General features: G+C 38.9%; 1 protein-coding gene across 1 annotated transcript in view; it reads left to right on the top strand.

Moving 5' to 3' along the window:
* Positions 1 to 6,347: 6,347 nt before the first annotated feature.
* Positions 6,348 to 16,237, top strand: part of LOC104625358 (potassium voltage-gated channel subfamily H member 1-like) — a gene marked incomplete at both ends in the record, with an annotated part of 18,644 nt that continues 8,754 nt past the window's right edge. Inside the window, 3 exons of the mRNA XM_010292967.1 lie at positions 6,348 to 6,447; positions 6,645 to 6,844; positions 10,479 to 10,731. Of these exons, the coding sequence (XP_010291269.1) occupies positions 6,348 to 6,447; positions 6,645 to 6,844; positions 10,479 to 10,731 (553 nt within the window). The remainder of the gene's footprint in view (positions 6,448 to 6,644; positions 6,845 to 10,478; positions 10,732 to 16,237) is intronic.

Raw genomic sequence — 16,237 nt, 5'->3', positions numbered from 1 at the left:
CTTTCCAACCTTAGTGATTCTGTGATTACTTTAGTAATCTGCTTTTCTGCAAGCATATTGGCTGCAATGGAGTCTGTGGCTGTCATTAAATCCCCCTCTGGATGACTGTTAACACCTTTCAGTGTAAATATAATACTAAACTGTGGCTGTCAAAACGAATGATGAGTTTTGTGAATCAGGATTCTTGCCATTTTACTTGTTTGGACACTTCTTAATTTGCCAAAATCCAGATTTTGCAGTGTTAATTAGTGGGATTGTGTTAATTTAGTCAGGTCCTCCTGTACAGAAGTAAGAGCTTTGGGCCTGGAGGTAGCCAGGGCCAGAAGCCACCCTTCCTTTGTACGGATTGCCAGGGGGCCCTTCATCCTCTCTTTTTCATAAGCAGGGTCTGGGATCCAAGACGCAGCCTTTCACAGAGTGCAAACTTGTCTTGGCTCTTGTCAAGTTTAAACTGTCAGTTTAGAGAGAGCTGTTTGTGTTGGAGAGCTTTCTTGTAGGGCTGATGCTGAAGTTTGCTTTATTGGCTTTTATTGACTTTGGCTCTTATAGTTCCTCCGATCAGTTTTGGTCCCAGTGTTTTCCCATGCTGTTTATCTCAGCTCAAACATGCTGAAGGCAAAAGCAAAACCTGTTAGAGGTTTGTGCTGCCCATGATGCCCGGGCTTGTGAAATTGTTGTGAGCCAAGGCACCTGCTATTGCTGCTACCAGCTGTGTGGATGCTACCAAATCAAATTAAGAAATCAGTTTTAGAGCCACCTCAGGGATGCTGAAGTTCAGCATCTTTGGAAGGTTTGGTGTTTTACCAGAGCTTACCTTTCTTCTTCCGTATTAAGCCTTAAACTGGCAAAATGTAAGTTGTTTCAAGTCCCTGAGATGACAGGAGGTTATTTGCCTGTGAGTCTCTGCTGCTGTAGTAGCAGTCTGTTTTCATTTTGCCGAGTTAGGAAAGGGTGTGAGGAGAGAAGCAGTGGGAGCTGTTTGTGTTGTTTGTTCCGTAGCTGTTCTTAACTCTTCTGTTTCTGCCCTTACATGCCACAGACAGCCTATTTTAAGGTGCACAGATGTTTCTACTACTCTAGTCCTTGGTAGTTGCTTAAGTGGCTTCTTAGAGCAGCTGTTCCCTTGTTTATGTCTCAGACTTTCATTTCATTGCAGTTCTTGTTTTATTGGTGATGGGAAGAGGGGGAAAAAAAAAAAAAAAATCATGTCTCTGATGCTCTGTTGTTTAGCCCTTATCAGTTGTGTCCTCACTGGTGGCCTGTCCTTCTGCAGGGGAGACATTTCCATTGTAGCTGGAACTCAGCGTGGTCCTTCTATGTCCCATCTCTCATCAGCAGGGTGATTTCAGCAAATGTGGTGATGAGTGTGAGAAGATTTGCAGTAAGATTTGACTAAGAGTTTAATAAAATTTGCCTGTGGTCTCTCATCTTTCATTCTAGAAGTCAAGTGGTTCTGCCACATAGCTTGATGCACATGTCCCTCATGGCCTATTCAGGCTTTCTGCTTTGCTCTTTCCCATTGAATTGATTTTCAGACTTGCTTAATTGATACTTGTGTGCCAGTTCTTTGATCTTTGCCATTGCTACTGCCTTGCTTTTGCTTGTGGGGTACCTAAGCTGAGGTGCAAATTACAAGCTGGTGGAGTGAAAGAGGAGGGAGGTGGAGCAGCATATCAGTTCAGTCTGGGAGAATAGAGAGCCGTGGGAAGAGCAGGATCTAACAGTCACTGGAACAGCATGGGGCAGAACTCCTCTGGGCATTTACTTTCACTTCAAAAAATGTCTTTTTTCCCCAAGTTGTGAAATTCAGGAATTGATGTACATGCTAAGAAGATAGTAGTAACTGTAATTTGTTTTATACCTTCTCACAATTTTATGAAAATATGTTGTGAAAGTTCATAAAGTGCATAATATTAATTGACCTATTAGATTATGGCTATGTTGTTTACATTTATTATTTACTAGCTGAATGAAATGACATCTGTATACGTTGTATTAATACAAAATAAAAGGTAGATAAAAGATTGCAAACAGGAAACTTTATAATGTACAAAGCTTCCTAAGAAGTAGCAAGTTAAGCAGCTCTGCATCTGTCTTGATAGAAAATGGGGCAACCTATTTAAATTATGTGCTATTGTAGAAGGTTATATAGATGCTCAGTAAGTAAATCTTACTTTAGATGCTTTGGTTTCAAGTTGCAAGACTACAAATAACAATTCTATCAAAACTAATGCTGTAAACAGTTCATTGGTCGGTACCTGTTCAGTTTGGTATTTGCTTGCAGATTGTAATTAACAGTTCAGCGTTTTTCTTTTAACTGCATGCTCTCTACCCATAAATAGGCATAATTGCCACTAATCGAGACCCCTAATCTCAAGCAATTATAAGATCTTACATTGTTCTAATTGCACATTTAAAAACAATGTGTTTTTCTCATACGTTATAATCCATACAATTATTAATTTCTGCTTTTCTTTTTATCTGATCAATGTTAATTTTGTGTGACCTCACAATGTGTTATCTGAAAAATGCCTTTGAGGCATGCAATTTTTGTGGTTAATTTACGGTTATGTTTCGTCTTTGGTGAGAAGTGATATAGTGCAACAGATTTTCAAGGCTGTACTTTTTCTCAGCCTTCTATGAACTCAGTGATTTGTTGTAAACTAGGAACTTGTTAGTGAAACAAAAGTGCAACTCTACATTTAAATCATCTACTATTTGTAAATCGGGGTGCTTGGTCTTTGAATAGTATTTAGGTTAGCACAGGCTGCCCCTTAAGTATGTAAAAGGGGTTGGTTTTATTTCTTTAATTGTTAAGTGGAACTTATATGCAGACAGACAGAACTTCTGGATCAGCTTTCCAGAAAGTGAAAATTAAGGGAATTCAGTTTTAGAAAGCACTGCAAATCTTGGGGGCAAGATGTAAGAGGTTGTTCAGTAGTTGATGTTGGTCTCACTTGTTGCTGTATGGTTCTTATGCACACGTTTCATATGCAAGGGCTTTGGATGAGTGCATTTTGAACAAATCATCATCAATCTGATGATTCATCTCAGGAACCGCATGCAGCACTTACATCTGTAATTGGGGTAATTGCAAACCTCTCATTCTTAGAGATAGAAAATCTTCCTTTTATAATTCTAAAATCAGATCCCAGATCTTTCACTGTGGTAGCTGAGCCCTACACTGACTTGTATTTATTTCTCTATTCTTAATTGTTACATCATTAAAAGTAGCAGATGATTTGGTGACCTTTCCAACCTGTGTCTGACCTTCATGATTCACTTGTGCGGGTAATTGACTATTGAAATTACTATGCTTTTATGTTTGATGTTATTTAAACACTGGTTTAAATGGGGTGACACAGTCTGCATTGTAAATGGGTAGCCATGCTGTTTGGGACAATGTGTTTTTCATTATCTATTGTCAGAAAAGAATATTAATGTGGGGGGGGGCTGTCTTTTCTGAGGGATGTTGACATTCATGGAGAGGAGGTGTTTGCTGCCTGCTTGATGTGCTGCAGCTTTGTATGCAGAGTTAGAACATGCTATTGCTTGTTCTGCAGAAGAAATTTTCTCCTTGGTTGAGCTGTAGGCATGGGTGCTTCAGGCTTGTTTCTGGACACAGTTCCTCAAAAACCACCACACATCCTTCATCCAGCTGATGCATCCAAAGAAGCTGTTTGGGTCAGATTAATTTGCGTCCTTTCTGTGTGGTGCACTTGTGGCCTAGCTTGAGTCGAATCCATCTCACACAAGGGCATTTCCCCCTCCCACACCCCTTAAAATACTTTTCCTTAATTCCTGTGATCCCCTGCCCATAGGACTGCTAAGGAGTTGGTAGAGTCTATAGGGTCTGTAGAGCAGTGCTACAAATTCTGGCCAAGGGCTCCAGGGATGTTTGGATGTTGGCATGTGGCCTGCATTGTCGCTGTTACAGGGCAGTGGTCTAGTGTCAGTGTTCAGTCAGTCCTGAAACAAGGATTTGGAAGTTTTGCTCTGTCTTAAATTGCCCAACTTTCTTCCCGTGGTGGAGTGTGTGTTTCTGAAATCTTTCTGGCGCTGCCGTGTACTGCAGTGGGTTCATTTGATTATTCCTTTGAAAAGAAGGAAAGGCACACAGCTAGCTGTTTCTATACAGAAGAGGTCAATGTTTAATATGCTAATGTATCTACCCAATATTAGGCTGCAAAAATCCTTGGCTTCAGTGTGTCTTTAATAGTAATAAAGTGGTTAGCTAATGATAAATTAAGGATTGAAAGTTTGGTTGTTTTTTTTTTTAATAAAAAAATTAATGTAGGCAGGAATAATTTTTCTTGCCAAGATAATTGTCATGCTGGAGCATAGTGGCTGCAGTTTGTAGTGGAAGTTGCTCTAGGACTGCTTGCCGCATAATCAAAATGAAGAACCAAATTTCTGTTTTTTCTTTAGGCTTTGTGTGGATGAACAGTAGTGGGACAGAGTGGGGCCTCCATTTTACCTTTGCTGGCACAGAGCTGTACATCCTAAGATACTGAACCAGCGGGTCTCACTGTTCCCCAGAGAAGAAAAGACAGTTGTATTTGCAAAAGTATGCTTGCCCGGAAATCTACAGATGTTTGTGACCCTCTTCCTAATCTGTCGCCTATTTTAGGCGTTTTATTTGTCGCGTTACAGTGGCAGGCGGAATAATGATGTTTGTGGATGCCTTGCGCTGCTGCAGTGGGACTTCGCAGTTTTGGAAGCCCTGGGTTTGCTTTCTCTTAGGGAACCTGGTAGAAGTCCGATTAAGTAGAGCGTAAGGTAGCAATATTGTAGCGTTGTGTTGGCATTTGCATAACAGAGAGCAAAACAGGATGTAGTTAGGGAAAGGTAATGCTGTTCAAATACAAAATACTCGTGGATCAAGGAGTATTTATAGTAAATCTGTTTTTTAAAGCATTTCTTCGTTCTTCAGCACTCATTGCATCAGACTTCCTGGTATGGTTTAGCTCAGGCACAAGTTAAGGTTAAACAGAGAAATAATCTATACATTTCTGGTCACTGTGTCCCTATTCATACTCTCCACTTTTTTAAAACTGAGTTTGCACATTTTCATGTATATCTTTATACCCGTATGTACAGAGGGGTAGTTGGAAAAGGGGAGAGCTGGTCTCTACAGGAATTCATTAAAAAGAAAAGAAGTCATATAGCATCAAGAAGGAATTCTGTAGAGAATCAGCAGTGTAAAGGCCTTGAGCAAGTCTAAATTTAAATTGCATCTCTTGATGATTGGGGAAAAGACAGTTCTGTAAGTTTCTCTTGCACATTATCAAAGGTTTTTTTGTTGATCATAAAACCCTAAAGCGTCTTGGTTGGCTTAAGGTTATCCGCTTGTAACGCTGACCTGAATAAATAGCTGCATTCCCAAAGGAATGAAAGGGATGAGGATTTTTTTTTTTTTTTAAAAGGGGGTGAGGGAGGAAATAAATAGCAAAAAGGGGTATTTAGATAGGCAGAATACTCTCTTATTTTTTATAAATTAATTATTTTTATCTTGAGTGGAAGAGATACTGACAATTTGATGCCTGTTTTGGGGGACAGGAAATGATAAAGAGGAAGACTTTCCTCAGCAAGCCAGAGCACTTACTGGTGCTTTCAGTTCATCTGCTGTCTGAGTGTTCCTCTCACTGTACAGCCAGCCTCTCGCTTATCACTGACCTGATTCACAACATGGGAAAGCTCCCCTTGAGGCTTCCTGTCCTTCCCCTTCATTCAGGGCTGGACTGGCTGGAAGAGCCCCAGGCCCCCCCGTCCCCCAGCCTCTGCAAGCCATCAAAACATGACCATTGAGACTTCCACCAGCCTGCTGTTCTTTCTTGGGCTTTGGCAGGCGGATCTGCTCAAGCCCTGTCTGTTTTCATCTGCTTCTCTCCACACCTGGAAATATTGCCTTTTTTCCTTTCTCGTGTTTATTTTTAAACCCATCTTGATGAACCAGCTGGCTTCATAAGTATGCTGAATGAAGTCAGAAAGGCTGTGCAGCATTTGGTCTGCGTTTGAGGGCTCTAGATCGTGCCTCAGGCCTTCCTGTTCTTCTGCCTGAAGAATATAAAACATAATGTGAGTTTTTATGTGTTATTAAACTTACATCTATAAATCACTGACCCATGGTAGCAGTTTATTACATATTCCATCTTCTGCTTTGATGCATTGTTGTTGTCACACTGAGGTGGGTAATGATGACTTGGCTTACTACTGTGGTAATGCACTTAAAGCTTGGAAATCTGTCACCGATGGCATTCAGCACAGGGGCTATAAACCAGAGATGAAATTTTAAAGTATTTGCTGTCGAGCTATTTGTCTTAAAATTCTTGTGTCTTCTGTTGCAGTTTCGTAAGGGTTCAGATACTACTGGATTGTTTGATGGACAAAGACAAATAGTTGTGTTTCAGGAACTCTGTGTTGCAGGACTCGCCATCACAAAAGTAGGTGGTGGTCCTCAATTTGTAGTACAGAAGGTGAAATGCTATAAAATGCTTGTGCTCATCAGGCCTTCCTAACAAAGCACCAATACTGCAAGCATTTCAATTGGCCTGGTATTTTCAGTCTTAAAGCACAGTGGAACACAGACTGATCGTTACAACTTATTGTGTATTATGTCTACTGTTTTTCTTCTTTTTTTACAGCCCTTCTGTATGCAACCATTTTTGGTAATGTGACAACCATATTTCAGCAAATGTACGCTAATACAAACAGATATCACGAAATGCTGAACAGTGTCCGGGACTTTCTAAAGCTCTACCAGGTCCCTAAAGGACTGAGTGAACGTGTGATGGATTACATTGTTTCCACCTGGTCCATGTCCAGAGGCATAGATACTGAAAAGGTAAGTAAATTAAACTGCAAGGAAACAAGTCACATCCTGAAAGTATCTCATTAAAATAAACAGGAGGTACTTTCTTAGTAAAGACGACAATATTCTTTAAATAGTTCCAAGTAGTAGCTTCCCTTAATTTTAAACTTTCAAATACAGTATTTCACCTATTCTATCATACTGACATATGTTAGTGGTAAAAGTATGTATGAGTTGCTGGTGATATTTCATGAAGTAGTATAAAAATGATGAAGGAAAGAGCTTGGTTTTCAGTAAACAAAGAAAACAACTAAATAAAAAGTTCCAAGTTCTAACACAACCTCAGAATTTCTTCAAATGAGATTTTCTTTTAATATTTCTGTTGTGTGAGGTTTGCAGCTCTGTGCTCTGAATGCAAAGTAAAATTTGTTTTGCCTTCATAGAATTTGAACGTAATATTCTGTGAGGAAGTTAAAGATATTAATGAAAGCTGGAAGTCATTACTGTAATAATAATGTATTGTTTGAAATCTTCCTTATGTGAGGCAAATGTTATCATCCTGATTCATTGAATTTACAAGTAAATTCCCATTGTATCTTTTAAAATAGTAAATGTCCCTTCACCAGAAGAAATGTACAAAAGCAACTGCTTGCTGCTTTCTTATTAGTTGCTAGCTTTTATGGAGATAGATACTGTTTTTCTTCTGCTTGTAGAGATGTTGATTTGTGGCGTGGTTCGTTCAGGAAATCGTACCAATGCTCCAGTCACCAGCTTTCTGGTTGGTGGCTTAATTTAGTATTCTAAACTGTAGATGATGCAGTTAAAGAGCAAACAATCTCATTTCTGTCTAGCTGTTAAAGCATCATTATGAAAGAGTAGAACAGATGTGGTCTTGCACTGGGCTGTCTGGAGAACAATGGGTACACAGGATACTCCTTGCTCTCCTACATGGTGTTCAGCATATCTGCCATTTAGATCCCAGACCACGATTCTGGGAAGCAGTGTCTGTCATACTAGCTTTCAGAAAGAAACGGTATTTTAGTACTGGATAGTGCTAATTAGAAGCTACTCTGCCTATTTTCTCACAAAACATCTTTGTGTGGGCTTATGGATTTGAGGTAGGTACCTTTGGGGAAGGTGGAGAGACAACATGTGAGGATACATAGTGCAATGAATACTGGTGTTTTCATTCACCCCCCCAGTACAAGCTGCTCTCATCATTTTAACAAAGCAACAAGAAAAAAATTCCTATGTAAAACATGTTTGTTTTAGCTTATCTTCAAAGTTCATTCTTGGCTTCCTCTGATAAGGAGAAAAATGCTTTAAGAATGCCTTTGGAGACGGCAGGATAACCAAACCAAGCATGACTCACTGTAACCTTTGAGAATTATCTTAATAAACAGGGAAAAAAGTCTCCAATTATCAGGACATCAAAGAGCGTAATATGGTTTTGATTTCAATAACTGGTGTGTTCATAGCTGAACTGCCAGTAGTGACGACTGTAAAACCAAGAAATCAACTTTCTTTTGCATAGCAAAAGCTAGCAGGTATAAGACTGACTAATGGCTGTGCTAATCCAGAGTCTGAGCTCTGTTGGTTTGATGCCTGTGTGTAACTTCTAGGATGTCACAGAATGAATAGAACTTGTATTGCTCCTGTGACAGAATGGTGGTAATTGTGCTGCTGTGTAATGCAGTGCAGCTTTCTACAGATGAGGCAGATATTTACAGATGAACTTAGCACAGAATCAATCTTCTCACTATTTTGTAGGCCACAAATTTGTCAATTCAGTGTTAACTGCAGGCATGCCAAGAAGTGAATAATCAGCTAAAAGCAAAGTTTTTAAGTCTAGAAAATGCCAGTAGAACAAAATTTAACCAAGAGCTGCTGAGAGGTTCTAAAATTAATCCATGAAGATATGTTTCTTACCTCCCATACAAATGAAAGTCTTCTGCCATTTGTCTGTAACTCTTAACTGTCTTTAATCTCTCTTTATTTTTGCAAAATCTGCAGACAACTTCTCTAAATGGAGAATGGAAAATGACTTAACTTCCTCTTAGGGAAACCAAGGAGTTTTTGGAGGAGAGCCTCATTTTAAATATTCTCTTGTATATTCAGATTTTCTTACTGCTATTTCTATTAAAACAACCCTTTTTGGTGTGATATATTCAAGTAACTGTGAAGTGTGTGTGTGTGTAATTCCAGTGCCAAACTTTGGCAAGCATCTGCAAACACAGAATGTTTTTGTTGCCAGAGTAAATGAGATAATTGCAATGACAGCTATGGCTGCTGCCTGTGTCCCACGTTAAATGCTGGTCTTGCTGCCCCAACCCATTCTTGTGAGCCTGGAAAACTGAGAACTGGCAGGTTCATCTGCCACTCGCTGTGGGACAGAGAGAGATCATCCATGAGTGCCCTACACTTAAGCACTGTAGAAATACGTCTCTTTCAGAATATGCATAAGAGCAGGTTGTCTTTGAGGTGGGCCAAAGCTGATGATGTTGGTGGTAGATTCATCGGCCTTTGGAGTAGCAAGTGTAATATCTGGAACCAGTGCTGTGTGCAGAGTTATCAGCCTGGTTCTCTGCTCAGATCTTGCATAGAGCCACATTGTGAGGTGTAGGCATAGCCATAGTGCTTCCTGTGTTACCCTTATGTTTTCCAGGAGTGTTTGCATTGAAACAGCCATCTCTCTTAATCCAGGAAAATGTGTGGGAGTAACTCTGAAGCTCACCCTGAGTACTCCTTAATTGGATGAAATAGTTATTACTGAGAAAAAAAAATGAAGCAGACTTACACTACTCAATATTTTTCTCAAATACGTCTTGAGATGTGCTTCATCACAGGTTATCCTCCAAGGATTTTGTCATCCCAAAACCCTGTTCATGTTATGTATTTCCAGTGTGTTTGCCAGGAACTTTTAGTCTGTATGTGCAGTAGTAATTCCGTATTCTTTCCATTTGGCTGTCTGTATTATCTTAAAAACCTTTAGAAATGGCTGTGACTGGTACCCACTGTGCTAAGTGTCAGTTTGCACACCCTTAGGAGCACACATCATGAATTGCCTTGAGGAACATTGCATTTGGAAGATCAAAAGTTGCCCAACACAGTGTCATACCTTAAAGGCGCTTCTTGTGCGAAGCAAAAACCTGTTACTGCTGCTGAGGGGTGAATTTGAATACCTGCAAATCTCAATATTATGAGATTTTTATACTTTTTTTTAATAACTTTTTTATTTGCTAAAGGCATACAAGATTACACTTCCCCTCTATACAATATTTCTCTCATTTGAAACATATATTTTATGCAGGTTTTTCATGGATTCTGCCTATGAAAAGTGATCTACTCACTAGAAACAATCCTTCAGGAAGCTTTTCTCCACCACTTTCTGTACTGCTGTGCTCTTAATTTTATTGTCTTAAAAACCTGAGGCCTTATCCTGGTAATTCAATATCCAGCAGAGCGTGTTGCTGAGATGAAAACATTATTTTCTTTCAGGTATTGTGGCTCATGTGTATATATAATTCAAAAATAAATGTACAGACTGAGATTAGAAATTTTATATGAAGGAGGAAAGTAGTTCTTAAACCCCATGTAGTGAACTAGGGCTAATTGCATGGCACATATAAGCCATGCACTGGAATTGATTGCCTAATTTCCTCCTCAGGTTTTGCAGATATGCCCTAAGGACATGAGAGCAGATATCTGCGTGCATCTGAACCGCAAAGTTTTCAAGGAGCACCCAGCCTTCAGGCTGGCGAGCGATGGGTGCCTTCGAGCGCTTGCCATGGAATTTCAGACAGTGCACTGTGCCCCAGGAGACCTGATCTACCATGCCGGCGAGAGCGTTGACAGCCTTTGCTTTGTGGTTTCAGGGTCTTTGGAAGTAATCCAGGATGATGAAGTTGTTGCTATATTGGGTGAGTTTCACAGCTGATAATATGTGTTGTGCACAAATACAGATGCATAGAGCATTTTTATAGCCTCTTCTACTCAAGCACTTAACTCATTCTTTAAAAAGCTTCAGTCAAGTTAGGTTTTCCATAGCTTGGTGAAGTATATTTTAATGAAGTTGTCAGCTGTAAGGTGTTAGAGGTTTATTGTCTGGAAAAATTGAGAGAGAGGAAAAAAACCTTGCTTAATGTCATGCAGGAGCATTGCATAGAGTCATTGACTTGTGCTTCCTGTTCCACATAGGTAAATAGGAAGGGCAATTGTGTCTTCTCCAGATTGCTTCAACCCTATTTCTTCTGGTCAATGGAAGCTGTACTTGAGCATTGGGATCTTGGTCATTCTTGGGGTTCTCCCTGTCTCGCCACATCTCTTTTCATTTGAAATTCCATTGAGGACTTCAGAAAAGTTATTTTTGAAGTGCCTGGCTTCCCTCCCACACCCCGATAATAATCCACTTTTGCTGAAAATTTTCCAATTAGCTTTATTTAAGGTGTCATGGTGAAATAATATTTATCTCTTTTAAAGTCAAAGTAACATAAAAATTTAGAGCTGATTTGTGTTAACTTGGAATGACACCTTTAGGTTGGAGGCATTAAAAAGAAGCTGATAGTGGTGAGAACAACATTCTGAGGCAAAGCTAGGAGAAAAGAGTGTGATAATCCAGTAGATGTAGATGAATCATGGGGTGGCAGAAGCATTGAGGAGGTGATACTTATCATTTGATTCTGTCAGACCCTTTTGTGATAAGGTAAGTTCTCATGGTGGTTTAATCCAGTACTTGTCACTCACAGCAGCCGGGAAAAAGAGAAGAAAACAGCTTGGTAATCTTGTTCTCTCTGAACACATACATCCAACTCTCCTAAGAGGAATGTCTACTGGAAAATGAGAGGGCTAATAAATATGCGGAGTTCAATTTTTTTCTACTTCTGAACAGGATTGCATATATTGCATAGGGTGATTTTAGTGTTCTAGGCAATCATGTTCATAATATTTTGTGCCACACAGGAAACTAAAAGGGTGAAAAGTAGGGGGATAACTGATTCTCTTTTGTACTGGAATGATCTGTACTGGTCAGTGCTATATGATACTAGCGACTTCTGCTTTTCTAAGTTGCATATCAAGAACTTACTACCTTTTGCCATGTTGAACTCTTACGAATTAACATGGCAAATGTAAAACAAACTAAAGCCTCTCAGTTTGTGTCACCTTTTATCCCATAAGGCTTTCTCCTGTGTCCATCTCAAGAAAAAATCCTCAAAACATCTTGCTGCTCTATTTAATAGTTATAGGTAAAAAGCATTGAAATAGGATTTTTAAAATGTGCTTTAAAGATATAAATTTTCTTCTCTTCTTTACCAGTAACTTCTGTGTTTTATCATAATACTCACTTTAGAAAACACACAGCCTAGATTCCTTGAGAAATCAGCGTTAACGAAACCCAAACCCCTAATCTCTGCTGCTGCAGATAAATGAGGCTGATCCCTTGGTATCTGAATGAATAAAAGTGTTTTTTTATTGCTGTCCTCCTGGGACAGTAACTATTGATCCTCTTCCCTCCACACTTTTTTTTTTTTTTTTTAAATTTGGAATCAGTTCTCTGGCTTGCACTAAAGTTCATGAGCTCTGTCATTTTCTTTGTGAATATTGTAATCAGAGAGGAAAGTAAAATGAAGTAGGATCTGTTTGTGATTCTGTTAGATTTCATTTTGGATAAATGTGTATCAATTTTGTGTTTCAGTTTCTGGACTAAGGAATCCCCTTCCTTCCGTGTGTGTGTGTACCTTCATCCCCCAGGCTGTGAAGCCTTCTGTTGAAGGTTTCTCTATCCTGAGAAGAAATGATGTGGTTAACTAAGTTTTTCACTATTCTAAATCAGTTGGACTTTCTTCTCCTTCAGCATTGCATAATGTAGCCACCACAGTACCGAAGGATGCTGCAGGAGATAGGTCAGGGTTTCCTCCCTAATTTCTTTGTACTCTCAGTTTTCTATCTGTAGAACAGAAATGATTTAATTCTTTTTTTCAATTTCATGTTCAGCTAAACTTGTCAAGCTCTTGATAAAAGTACACCAGATAAAATGAAGGACTACAAGGAAAAAAAAGTCTGTATTGTACAAGAAACGTGATTGTTGTTGATCATTCAGCCAGAACAGCCTATGCCATAAGTTTTGTTTACCAGTCACAACTAAGCATAGCTGTGAACATCAGGCATGTAGCAGCAAACCACGTGAGGAATTCTGTAGGGTAATTTCAGTTAACAGGTATGTTGGAGAGAGACAGTAATCTTCTCTCAGATGTTCTTGAGATAAAAAATAAGTGCATAAATTATTCAAGGTGAATTATTTGCTCAGCTTTAGCTGTCACTTAATAAAGCAGCTTTTGCAATTTGCAATGTAGCCTCTATCTTCCTTACAATAGAGAAGTAAATTGCATCTCTAAATTAGTCTGTGTGACTGCTGTACAGCATTACATAAAACCAAAGGCAAACTACACTTAATCCTTAAAGGATCCGATTCATATCAAACATTTTCACTTTCTGAAATCTTTTAACCTTGCAGACTAGCATATAAAAGTGTATTGTGTAGCCCTGGAATTTGGAGTGTGTTGTGTGCACTTGCATAATATCCTTCCAGATCAGTTCTGTGTAATACTCAAGAGACAGGTATATTCTCAGTTCAGGCTTATGTTCATATTACAAAGCACTAACTTTTATTGACTTGGATTAATATGAGTACCGAGTTGGAAGAAATTGCACACAGGCCAGCAGTGAAAAAATGTACATTAAAATGTCCCCTAAGATTGCCTTCCCCATTAATTTGACCTAGAGACAAATACAAAAATGAGTAAATAAAAAAAACCCCAGACCTTCTTTGCAATGTTTACAGTATAAATTTAAAGAAATTGACATGTCTTGTATGAATTATGATTTGTTGGGATGAAAGATGTATTTTTTGAATTCTATCCAAAATTTGTGCTGAAATAAAGACATTACTGATGTTCATGCAACACAATTTGGATTTGATGTGCCAAAGAAACAAAACTAAAAAAGTAGAAAATTACCTCTCAGCCAGGTGATTTATTTATTTGTGATTCATTCTAATACAAATGGGTCAGATAAGGAAGATATAGCAAGAAAAGCCACTGTATTACCATGGTTTTCTATGTGTAAGTATTCGAGTTGGGGTTATGAAAGAAGTGAAGATTAGCTGGTGGGAAGCTGCTGGGATGAAATACAGTTCTCAATGTTTTCTGTAGTTTACTTCTTCCATTGACACCGTTGTTGTCGCATAGGGTGAAGCGCTGACGTACACTCAGCGCTTTGTGGAAGGTCGAGACAAATCACATGGTCCCTTCCCTGAGGAGAGCTGAGTGAAGCACAGGTCGTGCAGGACTTCCATTAAGAGACTGTTTTCAACTTGGCATTGCTTTTAACTTTTCTAAGCCTTCCCATTTGGGCTGATGCTGCTTTATCTGACACTGACATATCTCTTTGAACTACTCTTGCTTAAAAACTTACCCATTTATCCGAATGTGGTTAGAGAAAATGGGTTATTTTGTCACTGTTAAAAACATTTAACTATTTATGTGAGCTTCATTTGGCAGCTCTAGTTTCTCTGCTTTGGTGCAGACCTTTCAGGCTGAGCCACTGGCCATCTGAAAACCTGACCTTACTGCAGGTCTTGGAAAAGTTAAAATTTACTTGTGCTCAGGAGAGATTTGCTACATTTTAATTTAACTAATATCTTCTTAAAAAATTCCTCCTGAATTAAAGAATTAAGAATTAAATGTGTTCCAGGCAGGGACCATAAGGTCTGGCTGCAGCTTCTTTGAAATATGCAGGGGAAAAGGGATGGTAGTAGAAGCGTGAAATAAGCCTGCATAGCTAGTTGTTCTTTCTTAATTTAGGGAAGCTTGAAGACCTAAACTGTCTTTCAATGCACTTTTTTTTTTTTTTTTTTTTTTTTGGTACACTATGAAGGTTCACATTTCCTTAGTGCAGCACGAGAATGTAGATTGTTTGGAACTGCCGTAATCAAGAAGCTAATGTTAGAAGTCCAGCTGAGCAGATGATACGCCATTGCTAGGGCTAACAGGGTGCTTCCCTCGTCTTCCAGCCTTTTACTCTGGACCTTTTTAATCTCTCCTCACTGTTGCTAGAGGAAGTGCTACTTCTTGTGTTATGTCTCCAATTGCGTGCATGCACAGATAATTTAGTAAAAAATATAGAAAATAATGGCATAGTAGCAAAATTAACTTTTCATAAATATTTTCTGGAAGTACATGGAAGGATGGGATAGGCGGCCTTCTTAGAAAATTATTTACGTTCTGTTAATGTGTGTGTACAAATATCTAAATGACTGAAAAAAAAAAATTTTTGATCTTACTAGAAAATAATAAAGTCTAAGTTAGATATGACTGACATAATTGTACTCCAAGATTGAATAGAAAATCCTGCTTCTCTAGGACATTTGAGGGAAGCAAGTGATTCTTGGTCCCAGATCGGTTCCAACACTTTCTGCTTGAAATTGGGGTAATCTTTGAAATTTAGGAAAACATTCCAGTAAAAGGCTAGAGAGAGAAAGGAGAAAACCCTTGAAATTAGCGTGACAGGCATTTTTTTCTAGATAGCAGTGGGGAAAGCAGTGTCTTGTCCTTAAATTTTCAGACTGCTGCAAAGTTTGTCAATTAATGACTCCTAGAGGGCCTGACTGAGCAGCAGATCTTCACTTACATGAATTGTTCAGAGTTGCTGAAGTGGTCTTGATGATCCCTGCAAGGGGACCCTGTGTGTATGGATGGTAAGACTGGAGGTTATTCTTGCTGATTTGATTAGAGACTGGGAGCATTTAAGCCTTTATTTAGCAAATTAAAAAACAAAGCCTTGAAAACCACTGTGATCTTCGGAGCTGAGCAATGGATGAGAGAAATAACATTTACTAGAAGGTTTAGTTGAAAAAAAACAAAACGCACACACAAAGTAGTTCATCCCAAGAGTAAAGCATTTTATCCCAAGTGTTGCATCCCAGCTGTTCTGCATTTATTATCTTCTTGCTAAAGCTTATTTGAGCTAAAAACTTTCAAAAGAATAAACTTTTTTATTGACTGTTGGTTTAGTAAAGAGTGTTAATCATGGAATCATAGAATATCCTGAGTTGGAAGGGACCCACAAGAATTGTCAAGTCCAACTCCTGACTCCACAAAGTGCAGGTGAAGTGAATGAGATAGGAAGGGAAATCAAGGCAGTAATTTATTGTGAGCAAGGAAAATCATTGCCTTCCACAAGGACAGTTTGCTGTTTGTTTTCTTTTTGCTGCTATCAAAGCTGAAGGGAAGTAACAGAATGCAGTTACTATATAAGTATGAAAGTATGCAGTAACAGAATGTCAAGAATGGGAGTTTATAGTCTAGACCTGGCTGCTTCATTCACCATCAGGAAAAAGTGGGGTATATCACTTGTTTTTTTTTTTTGGGG

The sequence above is a fragment of the Phaethon lepturus genome, unplaced genomic scaffold (genome assembly GCF_000687285.1).
Source record: "Phaethon lepturus isolate BGI_N335 unplaced genomic scaffold, ASM68728v1 scaffold7038, whole genome shotgun sequence".
NCBI lineage: Eukaryota > Metazoa > Chordata > Aves > Phaethontiformes > Phaethontidae > Phaethon > Phaethon lepturus.
The sequence above is the reverse complement of the archived record's forward strand: the minus strand, read 5'-3'. Positions and strand labels throughout refer to the sequence as shown.